General features: G+C 37.2%; 1 protein-coding gene across 2 annotated transcripts in view; it reads right to left on the bottom strand.

Annotated features, from left to right (window-relative positions):
* PREX2 (phosphatidylinositol-3,4,5-trisphosphate dependent Rac exchange factor 2) overlaps positions 1 to 17,111 on the bottom strand; it is a 334,883-nt gene that overhangs the window by 55,802 nt on the left and 261,970 nt on the right. For both annotated transcript variants that reach the window (XM_002710460.6, XM_089336348.1), the window contains exons 36-37: positions 2,859 to 2,925; positions 2,432 to 2,622 (exon numbers count right to left, since the gene is read on the bottom strand). In XM_002710460.6, the coding sequence (XP_002710506.2) occupies positions 2,432 to 2,622; positions 2,859 to 2,925 (258 nt within the window). The remainder of the gene's footprint in view (positions 1 to 2,431; positions 2,623 to 2,858; positions 2,926 to 17,111) is intronic.

The following is a 17,111-nucleotide window of genomic DNA, read 5'->3' as shown; positions in this document are numbered from 1 at the left end:
TGTGCTTACAGTTTAGTAAATGTCTCCTGAAATGAAATTACTAAAGCTAGAATTATTTTGTGTGTAGAAATAAGGAAAATCAAACTATTCCAAAACTTCAATGTTACTTGTGACTCTAACAAACCAATCAGTGAATACAGCAGTTAAGCAATAGTTGCAGAAAACTGATCTGCTTCTCTTATGCAGTATATGTCAAATTCTAAAATTGCTCATGAAACAACTGAAAGAATAATTTGGACAACTGGGTCATGGTCTCTAGGATTACATGACAGCTTTAATTATATTAATCAATTACATTAATGTGATTGATTACATCAAGCTTTGATTGAGTTAAGTGTGGAGGTAAGAGCGTATGCTTATAAGTTCAAAGTCTAACGCGTGCTCTTGGTTGTTATATATATATCCAGTATATCCCGTCAAGGTGATGCCATTTTGTTAAGGCCACAGCAGACTCATTGCTTCTTGCACACAGTAGGCGTGTTCACATGCAGTAGGCATGCTCCCAACCCAAGGCGAGCTCTACGGCTCACTACCAAGTCCTGACCAAGTCCATGGTCAGGAGACTTTGCTCTGAGACATTTGCATGATACACTCTTCACCTGGATCTCAACAAAATTGCTCTCTTGGAAAGTGTGCCACTTTTTATTATATCATCACCTTCTCTACCTATAGTTATTCCATCTGCCACATTACATAATTTGTTTACTTTACCATCTACTTCCCCCAAACCAATGCAGTCTATGTGAACAGAGACTTTATCCTTTCAAGGCAGTGTTTTCAGCAACCTGAACAGTACTGGAATGTAACTGGTGCTCAATGCACATTTTCTGACTGAATGAATGACTGAGTGAACATGATTTTATCAGAAGTAAATTACATTATAAAATAATGTTTGACTCATACAGTGTAGAAGATATTTTCCAATTAAGCTCTTAACAAGTCTGTAATAGAGTGCAAAGCACACAGCAATAAAATAAAGGAGAAGGGGAATTCTGTACATTTTGCCAATCACAAATATCTTAACGTTGCTTTCACAGAAATAGTCCTGTCAGTTTTCATGTGCAACACTGTGTTGTATAGGGCTTGCAAGCTGGAAGGTGGCATTACCAAGTTAAAATGGAATTGTGCAGATGAGAGGCTGTGGCCTTGAACGGCCATTCTCCCCTTTCTACCTCTACAACATGATTCATCAAAATCTAATTCCAGCATCACCTTCTCCTTTGTAAGTTCTTAGGTCAAACCACCTCAGTATCTGTTTCCCACCAAATCTTATTCTTTATCTCTAGCTTTCCCAGTTATTTCGACTTTCTTATACTCTAGTGTTATGTGTGTGTGCCATTTTTTATTATTATGTTATTGGTATATTATGTTTTACTATTTTCATTATGAAACTGATTTTTAGCTATATCTTTCCTAAATCATTTACACTTTCTTGAATCCTAGTATTTTTAATTTTTATCATTGTTATTATATCTTATGTTCTTTTGTCCTGTTTTTATTGCCATTTTGTTAATATTTTTTATTGTTTGCTGTTCACATTTTAAGACTCGCACACGAATGTCTGCTCTCTATGCGAGCTCACAGCACCTTTTACAGCTGTAACCACAGTTCTCTTCATGCATTAACTACTGAGTCCCTTTGAGTAAATAAGTAAACACCATCCTTACAATCTAACTGGCTTAGTACTAAGAAGGGGCTGTGTCTTGTGTCACCAGCTTCCTGCTTAGGTTAAAAGACTAAAATTCCATCTACATGGCTTTAATTGCTTGTGAAAATGCACAGGTGACAGAAGAGGGGCAGATGATTATGATGAGGGACTTGCATTGGGGATTCCCACTCAGACTTCAAGTCTGATGAGTCTGATGTAGCTACACAAATTCATACACTTTCCCTGGCGGTTACAGACAGAGCACAGATGCCTGTGACAAACTCTGAATGAGATCCATTGAAAATGTGCTCATGCATTCTCAAGAAAAGCACAATGTGAGAGCTCCTGGCCCATAATTATTCTCAGAGGAGGAGGTTGCAGCAGCAACCCCCAGACAGCATCTACCTCTGAATATGTGGGCTATAGGGATCTGAACCACTGAATATTAAAATGTCTATTAAGTGCACTGAAAGTCTGGTTGAGTTAGTTGCATCAGTTCCTAGCAAGAAAACACCTATGGTAAATAAAATGGATGCAGAGTTTTGTACAAATACATAGCAATGCAAGGGCATAAGATTCTAGGCCACCATCATATAAATATGGGATTGACTTTATTTGCATAAACTAATGGTCCCTGAAAATACAAGAACTAAAACCAGCAAACATCCAAAATCTTTTTCCAAATACATCTGAATCCTCTGAGTGTTTCCGGTTTTAATTTCCTGGAGTCAGAACCACTACATGCAATGACAAAGCAGCCAGGAGGGCAGGGGAGTCACATACCGATGCACACCACTGCTACACATGATGACGTGGCAGGCTCCGAGCCTGTCGCACAGCTCCGAGGCCACTGAGAGCAGTCCAACTCCAGAGGCACTGCAAGCTGTGTTCGCACAGGCAGCTGTGCGTTTGGATCTGATGAATGAGGCAACCAGTCGATAAAGTTCATCCAGAGCATTGAGAGGCCTCATTAGCTGCAGAAAAAAGTGAGAAACATAAAGCTCAACATGTTTAGTAGAAATCCCTTTAGATGGGATACAATTCACAGCTGTTAAGATTTTTAATGAAGAGTCTAAAATATTTTGCTATGGAGGTAAAAGAACTGGAAACTACAAATATGTATAATTATGCATTGCTCAAAGTAACAGCAGAAAAATGAAAGGGAGATATATAAATAATAAAGCACCAATAAACATGATCTATTTTTTACCTTATCTACATAGGCAGCTTTGGACGTAGAGTTGGATGGTGAATTTGACTTGTCCAAGTAGAACGCCCTGTAAGAAAGAATCCATAGAAGCCATTATTTTTTTGTTAGGAAAAACTTAAGATTAATGAAGACATTCAAGTTTTAATTTTTTTTTCAAAGATTTTATTCATTTATCTGAGAGTCAGAGTTACAGAGAGAGGAAGAGAAAAAAGAGAAAGGTCTTCTACCCACTGGTTCACTCCCCAAATGGCCACAATGGCCAGAGCTGAGCTGATCTTAAGCCTGGAGCTTCCCCAGCTATCCCACAAAGCTGCAGGTGCCCATGCACTTGGGCAATATTCCACTGCTTTCCCAGGCTATTAGCAGAGAGCTGGATCAGAAGAGGAACACCCAGGACATGAACTGGTACCCATATGGGATGCTGGTGCCACAGGCAGAGGCTTAGTCTAGTACGCCACACACTGGTCCCTACTGTTTCTTTTACAGACCAAGGAATAAACTAAAGGCAATGAACACTACATTGGCTGGGGCTGCACAGAAATAGCCTTCTGTTAAAAAAAATGAATAAATTTACCTCCAGCTCCACCGCATATAGTATAGCCTCATAAATTTCATTTGTCTGTGCTCAATTTCCTCATTTGTAATTAACTCTTGCTTCATAAAGCCACCAAGAGCAAATTAGTGCTGATAAAATGCTTAGAAATGTACACAGCACACAATGATACTTGTAATATTACTATAAAAGTTGAAGACCCTCTTTTATGACTATTGGAGAATACAGTTTTCATTTACTGTGAAAATTCAAGGTTATAAAACTAATGCCTGGGCTAATTTTATTTTTTAAAAGATTTATTTACATGTTTACTTGAAAGGCAAAATGTAACAGAGACAGGGAAAGAGAGTGGAAGACTCTATCTATTGGTTCACTCCCCAAATGGTCTTAACAGTCAGTACTGGGCCAGGTCAAACCAGGGCCAGGAGCTCCATCCTACTCTCCTACATGGGTAGCAGGGGCTATGTACTTCGGTTATCTTCCACTACCTTCCCAGATGTATTGGAGGTGAGCTGGATCTGAAGTGGAGCAGCTGAGACTCAAACTCGGACTCCAGTATGGGATGCCTGCATTACACAGTAACAGTCCCAGTGTCTTCATTTTTAAAATTGATAGTTGCTATGGTCTATTATACACAGCACAATGGTGAGGACTAAATTAATGCATAGGAAGTACTCAGTGCTGTGATAGGATTCAGGACTCCATAAGCAATTTTGACTGTTGTTGGAGTGCACACATGATAAAGTGTCTATTGGAGGATTTTTAGATGTACTGAGGAATAAAATTAAGGCCCAGGATTCTCCTGAGCTGTCTAAAACATTTTGTGATACATGTTAAGAAGCGAAAATCAGATTAGATATTTCAACGTATCTAATTCCATTACCTGTGCACAAACAGAAGTTGGGACCAAAAAGAAAAGAATAGCTTAAAGAAAAGAAGACTGTCATTTAAATGGCTTAACCAGGTGCACTCAATGTAGAGATTACAACTCTTCTAGACCTTGAATCAACTGGGAAGAAAAATATTTTGTACAAGGAGCCCACAGATCATGAGCACCACTAAAGAAAGAAACCTGCCAGGCTAGCTGCTGTACAGAGTGTTTCCTTCTTTGTGAAAGAAATGTTCTATAAAAAAAAAAATTGTTACTGATTCAGTCAGTTAAGAGCAGTTTAGATCACATTGTTCTGATTTTACTATATTCACTTAAATTGACTTGACACAAATATTCAACTCAATGGGGGAAAATCTTTAAAGAGAAAAATTTAATGCAGAAACAGAATGAGTTAGAATAACTTTTACAGGTTAAAACATAGCCCATATCAAGTGAAACTTTATTTAAAAAACAATCTCTTCTTTTCTGAATTCTGTACAGCAGAACTAAAATAGAAAAAAAAACCAATGATATAAACAAGCCATTCAAAAAACTCTTCATAGATAAAGGCTTACTACAAATTCAGAGTCAAATACATTGACTTAACCAGGCTTGTGCCATGGATTAATGGTTGTTAATTCAGAAGTTGTGGAAAGCAACAAAATATTGTAAGATAAACCTATGCTCTGATAAAATGCATAGAAAATAACCAGAGAATATAGCCACTTTGATACTCCTATGTAAGAAAAATAGCCAAAAAATTTCAAAATGAATTGTTTGTTAAAACAAGAACTTGGATTTGAGGTTGCGACTCATTTTAGGTATCTCATTAGAAAAAAAAGTGGCTCAGCCAGATGTTAGCAGCCACAAGTTTATAAATATTCACAGAACTTCACTGTCTTTCAGAATACGACAAACTGTAGACAGGAAATAAATTTCTAGTGCACTATCCTTAATTACAAAAGTCTAGCAATGCTCCTTAATCAAATTTTATGGGAAAAGGTAATGGCAAAATTGGGTTAATGCCAAAACTGACGGTAGTTTATTATGCTTCTGAGGTTAGTAAGAATGAAGTCATGGTCTTTTGTCTGAATACAGAAAATCTCATTAAGGCCATTTTGAAAGTGCTGCTGCTATTTTCTGTGAGGCTGAACAGTAGCTTTCCTTCCATGCTGACACTCACCAGCCTTCACTGTCAAAATTTTGTAAATTAACTCCACCATGTAAAACGAATGTATTATGATACTGTTTTTTACTTTGTACCCATAGAATAACATACCAGTAAGAGATGTAGCACTATCATAAGTTAAAACAGTGTTATAGATATGAGTATATTCAAGTCAAGTAACTATAGTGAAACTAATCTTGGCATTTATTATATCCCATTTAATAGCTAAGACAAGTAGACAGGTATGGATAATGAAAGGTAGAAAATAATAGGTAAATTAAAAGGTGAAAACACTTCCTGGGTATTAGAAAGAAGGCCACATAAGAATGTGGCATCAGGGGTGAACTTGGATAGACTGATGGAGGGATGGATGGATGGATAGATAGGGTTCCTACAGTTTACAATGAGAAAGCAGCACTTCCAGAGGAGGCAATGCTATAAATAAATGAGCAAGTATGGAAGGGATGGAACGATTTGACTGAAGAATGAGTTCTTTCAAGGTAGAGAGAAAGAATGTTGGATGAGTAGGCTGGGTCCATACTGTGAGGAAATTAAATACTACCCTAAAACTTAAATTAACCTGTCAAGCAGTAAAGAAGCACTAGAAAACAACTACTTAGCTGCCAGTAAAAGTAAATAAATAAATAAGAACAAATAGGAAGAAACATATGACTAATAAAGTAGGAAAATTTAAGGAATTCAAAGTTATAAGAGAACCTAGAAATGGAAAGAATCCTTTAAAATTTATGACAAAGCTATGGTAATATAAACAGAGAATTGATTTTTGTTATAAGAGAAGGAAAACAAATTTGGGAAACACCAAGATTAGTCTATGCAAAGTTATATAAGTTAACATAGTAATTTAAGAATTAGGAAAATGTCTCCTCAAATGGAAAAATAATGTGTTTTTTAGCTCAATGGATTTGGCTGGTGCTCCAATGAGGATTGATTTTTCAAATAAGGAAAAGCAATGCAACAGCCTAATTTAACACATCAAGCAATTCATTTTGACATAGAACATACAAAAATGTTAAATTTATGACAAAAGTGACATTTTTCTCATTTGGAAAAATTTTCCCCCATTTTTCTAGGCACGTTGGAGGATTCTCAGTTTCTATGAGAAATGATTAAGGCATAAGAGCTTCTGTTTTTTTGTCAATAGATTAGCCCAGATCTTTGCTACATTGTTGATTTTTCTCCAGATTTTCTCTTATGAGATCATCTCTATATCTATAGTCATTTATGGAAATGTTTCATTTGGCCATACATTTATAAACTCTGAATATTGTGTCCCTTCCCAAAAATATTCTGAATTTTATCAGGTTGCTTTTGTATAATTTACAAGCAGTTTGGATTTTAGCCATTGCTCTTCAAAAAGGAAAGGCAGCAGTATTTGGCCAAACATGTATACTATTCATAGATATGATTAAATATATCATCATAACCATGGTATGCCAGTTGACTTCAGATGTGACTGGGTATCTCATGAATATTATTATTAAAACTATATTGACTGCCATAACAGTTAAAGTAGGAAAAATCTATAAATCTATAGAAAATTTCATTAGAAGACACTGGTCTCTTGAATAAATGAAAATAAGCACAGTTTCAATCTGTGGCCATATATGCCTGAAAAATATAAGGTGAATGGGAAGGGAGGCAATGTTAACTTGTACCTCCAACCATCTACCCTTCAGGGCCATAAGCATTAGCCCTTACCTCTCTGGAATACATTTTACATGGTGTTACAAGAAGTGTATATGAGACAGCCTTGAATTTTTCTGGATATATTTTGTCTGTCATAAATGAAGAACCTAAGGTTATAGTGTCATAGAACTGACTGATATCAGTTAACAGCTTCATTTCTACTTGTGTGCTGAAAAAATAAAACTGCTAGAAGGTTAACAGGGTAAGACAATCTGTGTGACCATAGAGAGCAAGACTTGCCCATACAAATAAAAATATCTCTGTGGCTTAAAAAAATGCTCTGTAGGTGTAATTATGCTGTCTGAGGTAGCAGAGTGTGAAGACCTATGCACTATGCTCCACTGCTGTAGATAATCTCATTTCACTCTTTTCTTTTATGAGGACCTTCAAGCAGTGACAGGGCTGGATTAAAACCCTGTTCTGTTATTTCTAGATGTTCTTGTATTGCACACTGGTTTCTGCTCTTCCTTGTCTGAGTCTGCTGGGGTAAGAATCCTTTTTCTGCACCAGCAATTGTGTACACAGTACCATGGATGCCATCTCCTGTTAAAATACAGCATCTAAATCTGTATTCCAATGGCAATACCATAACCTGTCATTATGGAACAAAATCTCTGTGGAACTGCACAGAACAAGGGTCAAATCCTTTATAGATAGCCTTTCCAAATAATGCACTTAACTATACCATATAAAACATATCTTCCTATACTCCAGAAAAAAAAACCCATTAAAGTCAAGTAGCATTTCTATTTGATAATTAAGTATCAATACAGTTTGGCATTCATATCAAAGAATAAATTTCTATTCATAGATGTCCTAATGATATTATTACAAGTAAATTGACAAGTCTATTCCTTTTTCACACCTCTCTGTATATACCTCATTTATCTGCTTTCAAAATGATCTTTAGCATCACACAGGCATAAATATCATCATTTCATAACTTTGCCTTAAATCATTTACATTTCTTCACAGTGTCCAGCACTTGAGGTTCTTCCTAATTATCTACCAGCAGACCCCCAATCCCACCTTTCAGCACTGTGCCCTGCCAAGTTCATGCCTGATCCCCGCAATGCACCATCCACATTTAAGCTCCTACAGCAATTGCATATTCTTCTCTTCTGCCTCAAATTCTCTCTCATCTTCCACTTCTGGGAAAAATTCTATTTTTCCTTCAAACCCTGGCTCCAATATGACATCTATTTGATCATTTCTGTACTGAAATAAATTGATCTACTCTGTTATCCTGAATTGTACTTATTCTGTTGCTTGTGCTAAACTGTGTAATCTCGGTGAACAGAGAACCTTTTTAAAAAAATTGTACTCTAAAGGCAGTGCAATACCCACAGCCTGTGTGTAATACTTGCTGTAGTACTGAACTGAATTGAATTTTATTTCATGAGTGCTAGAAAGAATGAACTGCATTTACAACACTATAAAGCAAGTGAATATATGTGGCTAATAGAGATAAAGAAATATATGAAGATATTAATTTTTAAGATAGATAAGATAATCATTATGCTCATTTTAAAAAGAAATCTTTGCATACAGAAAGAATTCTCCTTAAGTTCAGAAATATTAGCTCAGTTAATGTTGAACCATAATACTTAAAGGAAAGCATTTAACACTCATCAGAGCTTAAAATGAGAGAGGGGTAAGGGTGTCTTAGAATGCCTCCAGTGAGAGACAACTATAATCAAGAAAAACATTCTCAGGGTTTCTTGAAAGCCTCAAATTAGCACCATTTTGTCTACAAATGACTCCACCAAGAAATGATGCAGTGACATGGCTGTCCCACTCCATTTGAGAGCACATTAAAATAAACATAATTTCCTTTACGTGGCAAAATTCAAGGCCCTAAAGTACAGCACCTACACAGGGCAAATCACTGGGGGTGAGTTATTAACATTATTCAGTTATCAAGATTCATCTTCAATGTCATCTACTTTCTCAGTCTCTCTAGAGTCAAAGGTTCTTCCCCACACCTTATTACCCTGCCTGACATTCTTTAATGTAAGGACCTACTGTTTTGTGTCTTAATGATTTGTTCATATGTTTCTCTCCCCACTAAACTATAAGCACCTCACATATAGACAATGCAGTTGAGTCTTGTTATCCCATTACCTTACATAGTTCTGAGAACACACTGAGTGTTCAGTATATTTTGGTTGAATAAAGAAGTAAACAGAATGAGGAAATATGGAGGAATAGCGACAGGATGATCTGAATCATGTGGGGCAAAATTATTATTTAAAAAGGGGAGAAAATGCAGGCCTGAGATAAAACCATGGGAAATTCCCAGCGAAAAACCCAACAAGAACAGCAGAGACAGTCCAGGTACACGCCGAAAGAGCAAATAAGAAAAAAAAAAAAAAAAAAAAAAAAAACCTGGAGACTTGGACCCCGGGAGGTGAGTGCCAGCTCCTGGTGGACAAGGTGATGGGGAATCTGCAGGTCCACAGAGCTGTGGATAGCAGTAGGAGGGAGAGCTTAGTGAACTGCTTTTCCATGCAGGAAAAAACAATAAAGGCACAAATTGGGAGGTCAGGAACCTCCCTCCCTTTTTCCCCCTCCTCCCACCCTGCAGGGACTTGCTTCCAGCTGGGGGAAACCATTTTGATCCTTTGTTTGCTTTCACTTTTGGACAAAAGCAGGTGGCTGCGGCCCTTGCTTCCCGGCACACCAGCAGTAGAGGGGATCGCCTCACCTCACACCCACTCAGAAATGAGAGCCACAATAATTCACAATTTCTTCCCTCACCACACAAGTTGTACAGCAGCGGAAGCCCCACCTATCAGAGTTCGTACCCTCCTCCAGCACTACTGGGAAGTGAGCCAGGCTCCACTAGGTGGGGGCTCCATACAACTGCTCCCGACATACAGACCTATTGCAGCTCATAACAGAGGGAACTGTGTTCACAGGAGCCTTCACATTTAGCAGTGCAAACTAATGCTGAACACACCAGGGTCTAACACTGAGGTGTCCTGCAGCTTTGAGGAGAAGGGCAGTTCCCACCAACAGAAATGAATACCTTCCTCCATCCAGATAACCAGAGGAGAGCTACAAAGCCCCATAGGAGTTTTACCTTGGATATTTGCTCCACCCTGGAATACTGAACAGAGCACCAGGCCACATCCAGCACACACCTCTTGGTACTCACCAAAAGTAGACGTCCCACTAAACTACAAAGACACAAATCAAAGAGAAAATCCAAAAAACAAAAAAGATAAAAAAATATACAAATGCCAAAAAAAAAAACAAGGAAAGAAACTTAAATAAGAATAAGGAAGATCCTATGAGCCCCTCAAAGGAACGCTACAACATTTCAATGGTAGAAGGTGAAGATGAAATGATTGAGGAAACATCAGAAAGAGAATTTAGAGAATTAATCATCAGATTACATAGAAGCAATTCTATGTAAATTCATTTACTAAATGAAAATTTTTTAACATGTAATTGAGATATTAAAGGGAAATCAGAATGAAATACTAGAAGAGAAGAATTCAATAGATCAAATAAAAATGCAGTGGGAAGTATCAACAACAGGGAGGGTTACAGAAGAAAGAATATCAGAACTAGTAGAAAAATTTCTGGAAATTTTATAGTCAGACCAAAAAAAAAAAAAAAAGAAATTAGAAAACTATAAAACAATGTTGGAGATCGACAAGATACTATCAAATTACTCAACATACAGGTTCTAGGAGTTCCAGAAGGTGTGGAAAGAGAGAAGGATTACAAGGCCTTTTTAATGAAATAATACTGGAAAATTTCCCCAATTCAGAGAAAGAAAGAGACATTCAAGCACAGGAAGTACACACAACTCCCAATATACAAGATCAGAAAAGATTTTCACCATGACACATTGTAGTAGAACTCCCCACAGTAAAACATGAAGAAAAGATCATAAAGTGTGCATGAGAGAAATGCCAGGTTACATTCAGAGGAACCCCATATAGCCTCACAGCAGACTTCACATTAGAATCCCTACAGGTAAGGAGAGAAGAGAGAATGGCAAGAATATTCCACTTCTTAAGAGAAAAAAACTGTCAACCCAGAATACTGAACCCTGCAAAGTTCTCATTTATAAATGCAGGTGAAATAAAGATTTTTCCATAACAAACAGAAATTGAAAGAATTTGTAAATACCTGCTCACCCCTACAAAAGATGCTCAAGGATGTGCTCACATAGAAAAACAGAAATAAGAACATCATTATGAAAGAGGTAAAGGAAGAAAATTGACCAGTAAAAGTATGAGGGAAACCCAAAGTAAAAAATTTGGACTATTAATGGAAATACAGCAGGGTAAAGTCATTACGTAACAAGAGTCACCCTGAATGTAAATGGTCTCAACTCTCCAACTAAAATACACAGACTGCTGAATGGATTAAAAAAGAAAACCCATCTATTTGCTGCTTACAAGAAACAATCTCAACAACAAATATGCATGCAGATCGAAAGAGAAAGGATGTAAAAAGATATTTCATGCTAACAGTAACCACAAAGGAGCTAGTGTAGCCATCCTAATATCAGACAAAATAGACTTTAAGAAAAAAAAGCTATTAAAAGAGACAAAGAAGGGCACTATATGAAGATTAAAGGATCAATTCAACAGAAAGATGTGACTATTATAAATGTATATGTTCCTAATTACAGGGCACTGGGCTATTTAAAAGAAATTTTAATGAATTTAAAATGAGACACAGACTGAAATACAATAGCAATGGGGGACTTCAATACCATACTTTCAGCAATGAACAGATCAACAAGACAAAAAAACCAACAAGGAAACAACAGAGTTAATTGACACTATAGGCCAAATGGACCTAACAGGTATCTACAGAGATTTCCACCACACAGCCATAGAGTAAATTCTTCTCATCAGTGCATGGAACTTTCACTAGGATTTTCAACATGCTAGGCCATAAAGCAAGTCTCAGCAAATTAAAAAAAATGAAATTACCATGCATTTTATTGGACTACAATGGAATGAAGTTGGTTACCAACAACTTAGGAATCCTCAGAGCATAAGCAAACACATGGAGACTGAACAATATGCTCCTGAATGAACAGTGGGTCATTGAAGAAATCAAAAAAAAATTTGGAAACAAATGAAGATGACAATATAACATATCAAAACTTATGGGATATAGCAAAGCAGTTTAAAGAGGAAAGTTTATAGCAATTGGAGCATACATCAAGAAATTGGAAAGGCGCCAAATAAATGAGCTATAAATGCATCTCAAGGACCTAGAAAAACAACAGCAAACCAAACCCAAAACCCGTAGGAGAAAATAAATAATTAAAATTAGTGAAGATATCAACAAAATTGAAACCAATAAAACATACAAATGTTCAGCAAAATGAAGAGCTGGTTTTTTGAAAAAAATAAATAAAATTGACACACCATTGGCCCAACTAACCCAAAAAGGAGAGAGAAGACCCAAATAAATAAAATCAGAGATGAAAAAGGAAATTTAACAACAGACACCACAGAAATAAAAAGAATCATCAGAAATTACTACAAAGAGGTATATGGCAACAAAACAAAAAACCTAGAAAAAATAGATTCCTGGACACATACAACTACCTAACTTGAGCCATGAAGACACAGAAAACCTAAACGGACCAATAACCAAGTTGGAAATTGAATCAGTAATAAAGATCCTCCCAACAAAGCCCAGGACTACATGGGTTCACTGCTGAATGCTATCAAACATTTAAAAAAGAACTAACTCCAATTCTTTTCAAACTATTCAAAACAATTGAAAAGGAGGAATCCTCCCAAATTCTTTCTATGAGGCCATCTTCACTTTAATTCCTAAACCTGAAAAAGTTACAACAAAGAAATAGAACTACAGACCAACCTCTCTGATGAACATAGACACAAAAATCTTCAACAAAATACTAGCCAATTGAACCCAACACCACATCAGAAAGATCATACACCTGGAGCAAGTGGTATTTATTCCTGTTTTGCAGGGTTGGTTCAACATTCACAAATCAGTCAATGTGATACATCACATTAACAAACTGAAGGATAAAATCCATATGATTATCTCAATAGATGCACAGAATGCCTTTGACAAAATACAACACACTTTCATTATGAAAACTTTAAGCAAATTTGGAATAAAAGGAACACTCTTCAACATAATCAAGGCAAAATGACAAACTCATGGCCAGCATTCTATTTAACAGAGGAATTTTGGATGAAATACCATTGAGATTCAGAACTGGACAAGGGTGCCCACTGTCACCAATGCTTTTTCAATATATTCTTGGAAGTTTTAGCTTGAGCCATTAGACAAGAAAAAGAGATCTAAGGGATACAAATCAGGAAGGAAGAGGTCAAACAATCCCTATTTGCAATGACATGATCCTACACATAGGGGATCAAAAAAGTCAACTAAGAAACTATTGGAACTCATAGAAGAGTTTGGAAATGTAGCAATATATAAATTCAACACCAAAAATCAACAGCCTTTGTATACACAGACAATGCCATGTTGACAAAGAGCTTCTAAGATGAATCCCATTCACAAAAACTACCAAAAAAAATCAAACACCTTGGAATAAATTTAACCAAGAATGTCAAAGATTTCTACAATGAGAATTGTAAAATATTTTTAAAAAGCAAATAGAAGACACTACAAAAAAATGGAAAGTTCTTCCATGTTCATGTATTGGAAGAATCAGTATCATCAAAATGTCTGTACTACCAAAAGCAATTGACAGTTTCAATGCGATGCCAATCAAAATACCAAAGATATTCTTCTCAGACATAGAAAAAATGATTTTGAAATTCATATGAAAACATATGAATAGCTAAAGCAAGCTTATATAACAAAAACAAAGTCTGAGGCATTATAATAGCAGATTTCAAGACATACTACAGGGCAGTTATAATCGAAACAGCCTGGTACTGGTACAAAAAAAAAAGATGGATAGTCCAATGGAACACAATAGAAACACTCGAAATAAATCCAAGCATCTACAACCAAATCTATCTTTGACAAAGGAGCTAAAATCAATCCCTGGAGCAAGGACAGTCTCTTCATCAAATGGTGTTGTGAAAACTGGATTGCCACATGCAGAAGCATGAAGCAATACCCCTACCTGACACCATTCACCAAAATCCACTCAAAATGGACTCAAGGCCTAAATCTACAACCTGACACTATCAAATTATTTGAGAACAATGGGGACATCCTAAAAGACATTGGTGTAGACAAAGAGTTCTTGGAAAAGACCCCAAAGACACAGGAAATCAATGCCACAATTGACAAATGGGATTACATTAAATTGAGAAGTTTCTGCACTGCAAAAGAAGTAATCAGCAAAGTGAAGAGACAACCAACAGAATGGGAGAATGTCGCTCCCCGTCTTCGTGGAGGAACGACACAGGACCCTGCGCTGTTCTTTGTGCTGCTCGGCCCTTCCCGGGTTTGCTGCTGGTTCTTCCCGGGTTGGCTACCGTCCCTCCACCTCCGCGGAGGGGCGGTTCCCCCTGCCACTTTCCCCACTTCTGCGGGGGAGCAGCACACCGCTGGCCGGCTCTCTCGGGGGCTGCTCAGGTGTTCCCCTTAGATGTTCCTGGTGCATGTTGTCTCTCTCCTCCTTTATAGTCCTCTTCCACCAATCCCAACTCTGCTACCCACACGCCGAGTACTCTGCTCTCCTCCAATCAGGAGCAGCTCCTGCAGCTTGTCAAGTTGGTGAGAGGCAGCTGGGTAGAAGCTGTTTGCTCCTCTCCCAGCGCCATATTGTGGGAGAGCAGATGTATAGAATAAGTCTTAATTCCAGTAACTTAGTCTAGTCCGAGTTGCTCCCCACAGGAGAAAATATTTGCAAACTACACAACTGATAAAGGATAGATAACCAGAATATATAAAGAGATCAAGAAGCTCAACAACAACAAAACAAACAATCTGGTTAAGAATGGGCAAAGGAGTTAAACAGTCATTTTTCAAAAGAGGAAATCCAAATAGCCAAAAGACACATGAAAAATGCTCAGGATCACTAGCCCTCAGAGAAATGCAGATCAAAACCTCAATGAGGTTACACTTCACCCCCATTAGAATGGCTTTCATACATAAATCAACAAACAACAAATGCTAGTGAGGATGTGAGGAAAAAGGTACCTTAATCAACTGTTGGTGAGAATGTAAACTGGTAAAACCACTATGGAAGACAGTGTGGAGACACCTCAGAGGTTTGAACATAGACCTACCATGTGACCCAGACATCCCATTCCTGGGAATTTACCCAAGAGAAGTGAAATCAGCATATGAAAGAGCTATGTGTCCCACCATGTTTTTTAAGGCTCCATTCACAATAGCAAAGACATGGTATCAACCCAAATGTCTGTTAGTGGAAGACTGGATAAAAAAGTTATGGGATATGTACACCATGGAATACTATACAGCATGAAAAAAAAACCAAAGTCTGGTCATCTGCAACAAAATAGATGAAACTGGAAAACATAATACTCAGTGAAATAAGCCAGTCTGAAAGGGACAGATTCTATATATTCTCCCTGGCATGTGATAACTAAGAGAGCACCTAAAAGGCAACATGTAGAAATGAAATTGACACTTTGAAAAGCAATGATTTTGAACAGCCCTTCTCTTGACTGTTATTCTATATTTTTGTAAATCTTTTCCTTTTTTCCTTTATAATATTTCCTTATCTTTTTCTCTTTCATATGAATCATTGAACTCTATACCTAACATTTAGTTAATTATATACGTATAAAGTTTATTGAAAATAGAACTTAGTAAAAAATAAGAGGGAGAATAAGAAAGGGAAGAGAAAGGGGTGGAAGGGTGGGCACAGTGGGAAGAATTACAAAGATCTTAAAGTTGTAATTGTGAAATGTATGAAGTCCGTAACTGCAAAGCAGTATAGTCCTGCATACTTTCCTATGAACTTACTTCTAAGGGTACAGCTTAACAACGTGCCATAGGACCCCCAAATCCGTTAAGCTGGCTGATAAAAATAGTAGTTTAAGTGCTGTAAAAATCAAATGGACAGGAATAAGTGGTAAAGTAACCGTATAGATAGGATCAAGTGATAATGTGATCATATAAATAGGACTAAGTGTTTGAAAACAATAATAGAATTGAAAAGGAGTAAAGGCTCCAACATGGGAAGCAGTCCATACAGCAGATTCATAGAATGAGAATCACTTTAAGTAGCACTCTGACCTCAAAATCAGCCTTTAAATTGCTCCAGTCTGGCTGAAAAGCCCAGGGAGAGCATTTCAGGCATGGACAGCCTAGAGACTTAGGCAAAAAATGTCCTATGTAAAGGACCCCTGTGGATGAGACCCCAGTGGAAAGAAGGGGCCACCAAAGAAGGATGTACTTTTCTCTGAAGAGAGGAGATAACTTCCACTCTGCTTATAGCGTTGTTGAGCTAGTGGATCCAAAGCTTCCATAGCCAAGGCAGATCATGTCAAGAGCCTTGGGTGATCACTGATGTCATACATAAGAGTGTTATTTATTAAATAAACAAGAGTTATTGTGCATTAACTTCCCATGCAGGACCTCTGTCCCCAAAGAGTCATAACACAAGTCTTAATAGTAAAACTTGCTCTCAAGAATCACTTCCTTTTAGTGTATTAAACAGAGGATATTATTATGTGTTATATTTATGCCCAAGAGCTCACAAAAGATGTATCATCCTTGGTTTCTTTGTTAAAGACAATTGAGTTTCTAAAAGGGAAGGAAGGAAAAGAAAAGAGGAAGGGTTTGGGAAAAATGTGAAATCACCTTCGAGAAGCAATAACATAGAACAGCCCTTGTATGGACTGTTCTATTCATTTTTATTCCATTTGTTCTTTTTTCTTTTGCTTTTTCTTTCTTGAACAAAACAGGAGAGTAATGAGGAAGGGTGGAGGAGAATGGGTGGGGAGGCTGCTACGGTGGGAAGAATTACTATGTTCCTAATGT

Source organism: Oryctolagus cuniculus, chromosome 6 (genome assembly GCF_051225735.1).
Source record: "Oryctolagus cuniculus isolate XC-2025 breed Fujian yellow rabbit chromosome 6, ASM5122573v1, whole genome shotgun sequence".
Classification (NCBI taxonomy): domain Eukaryota; kingdom Metazoa; phylum Chordata; class Mammalia; order Lagomorpha; family Leporidae; genus Oryctolagus; species Oryctolagus cuniculus.
The sequence above is the reverse complement of the archived record's forward strand: the minus strand, read 5'-3'. Positions and strand labels throughout refer to the sequence as shown.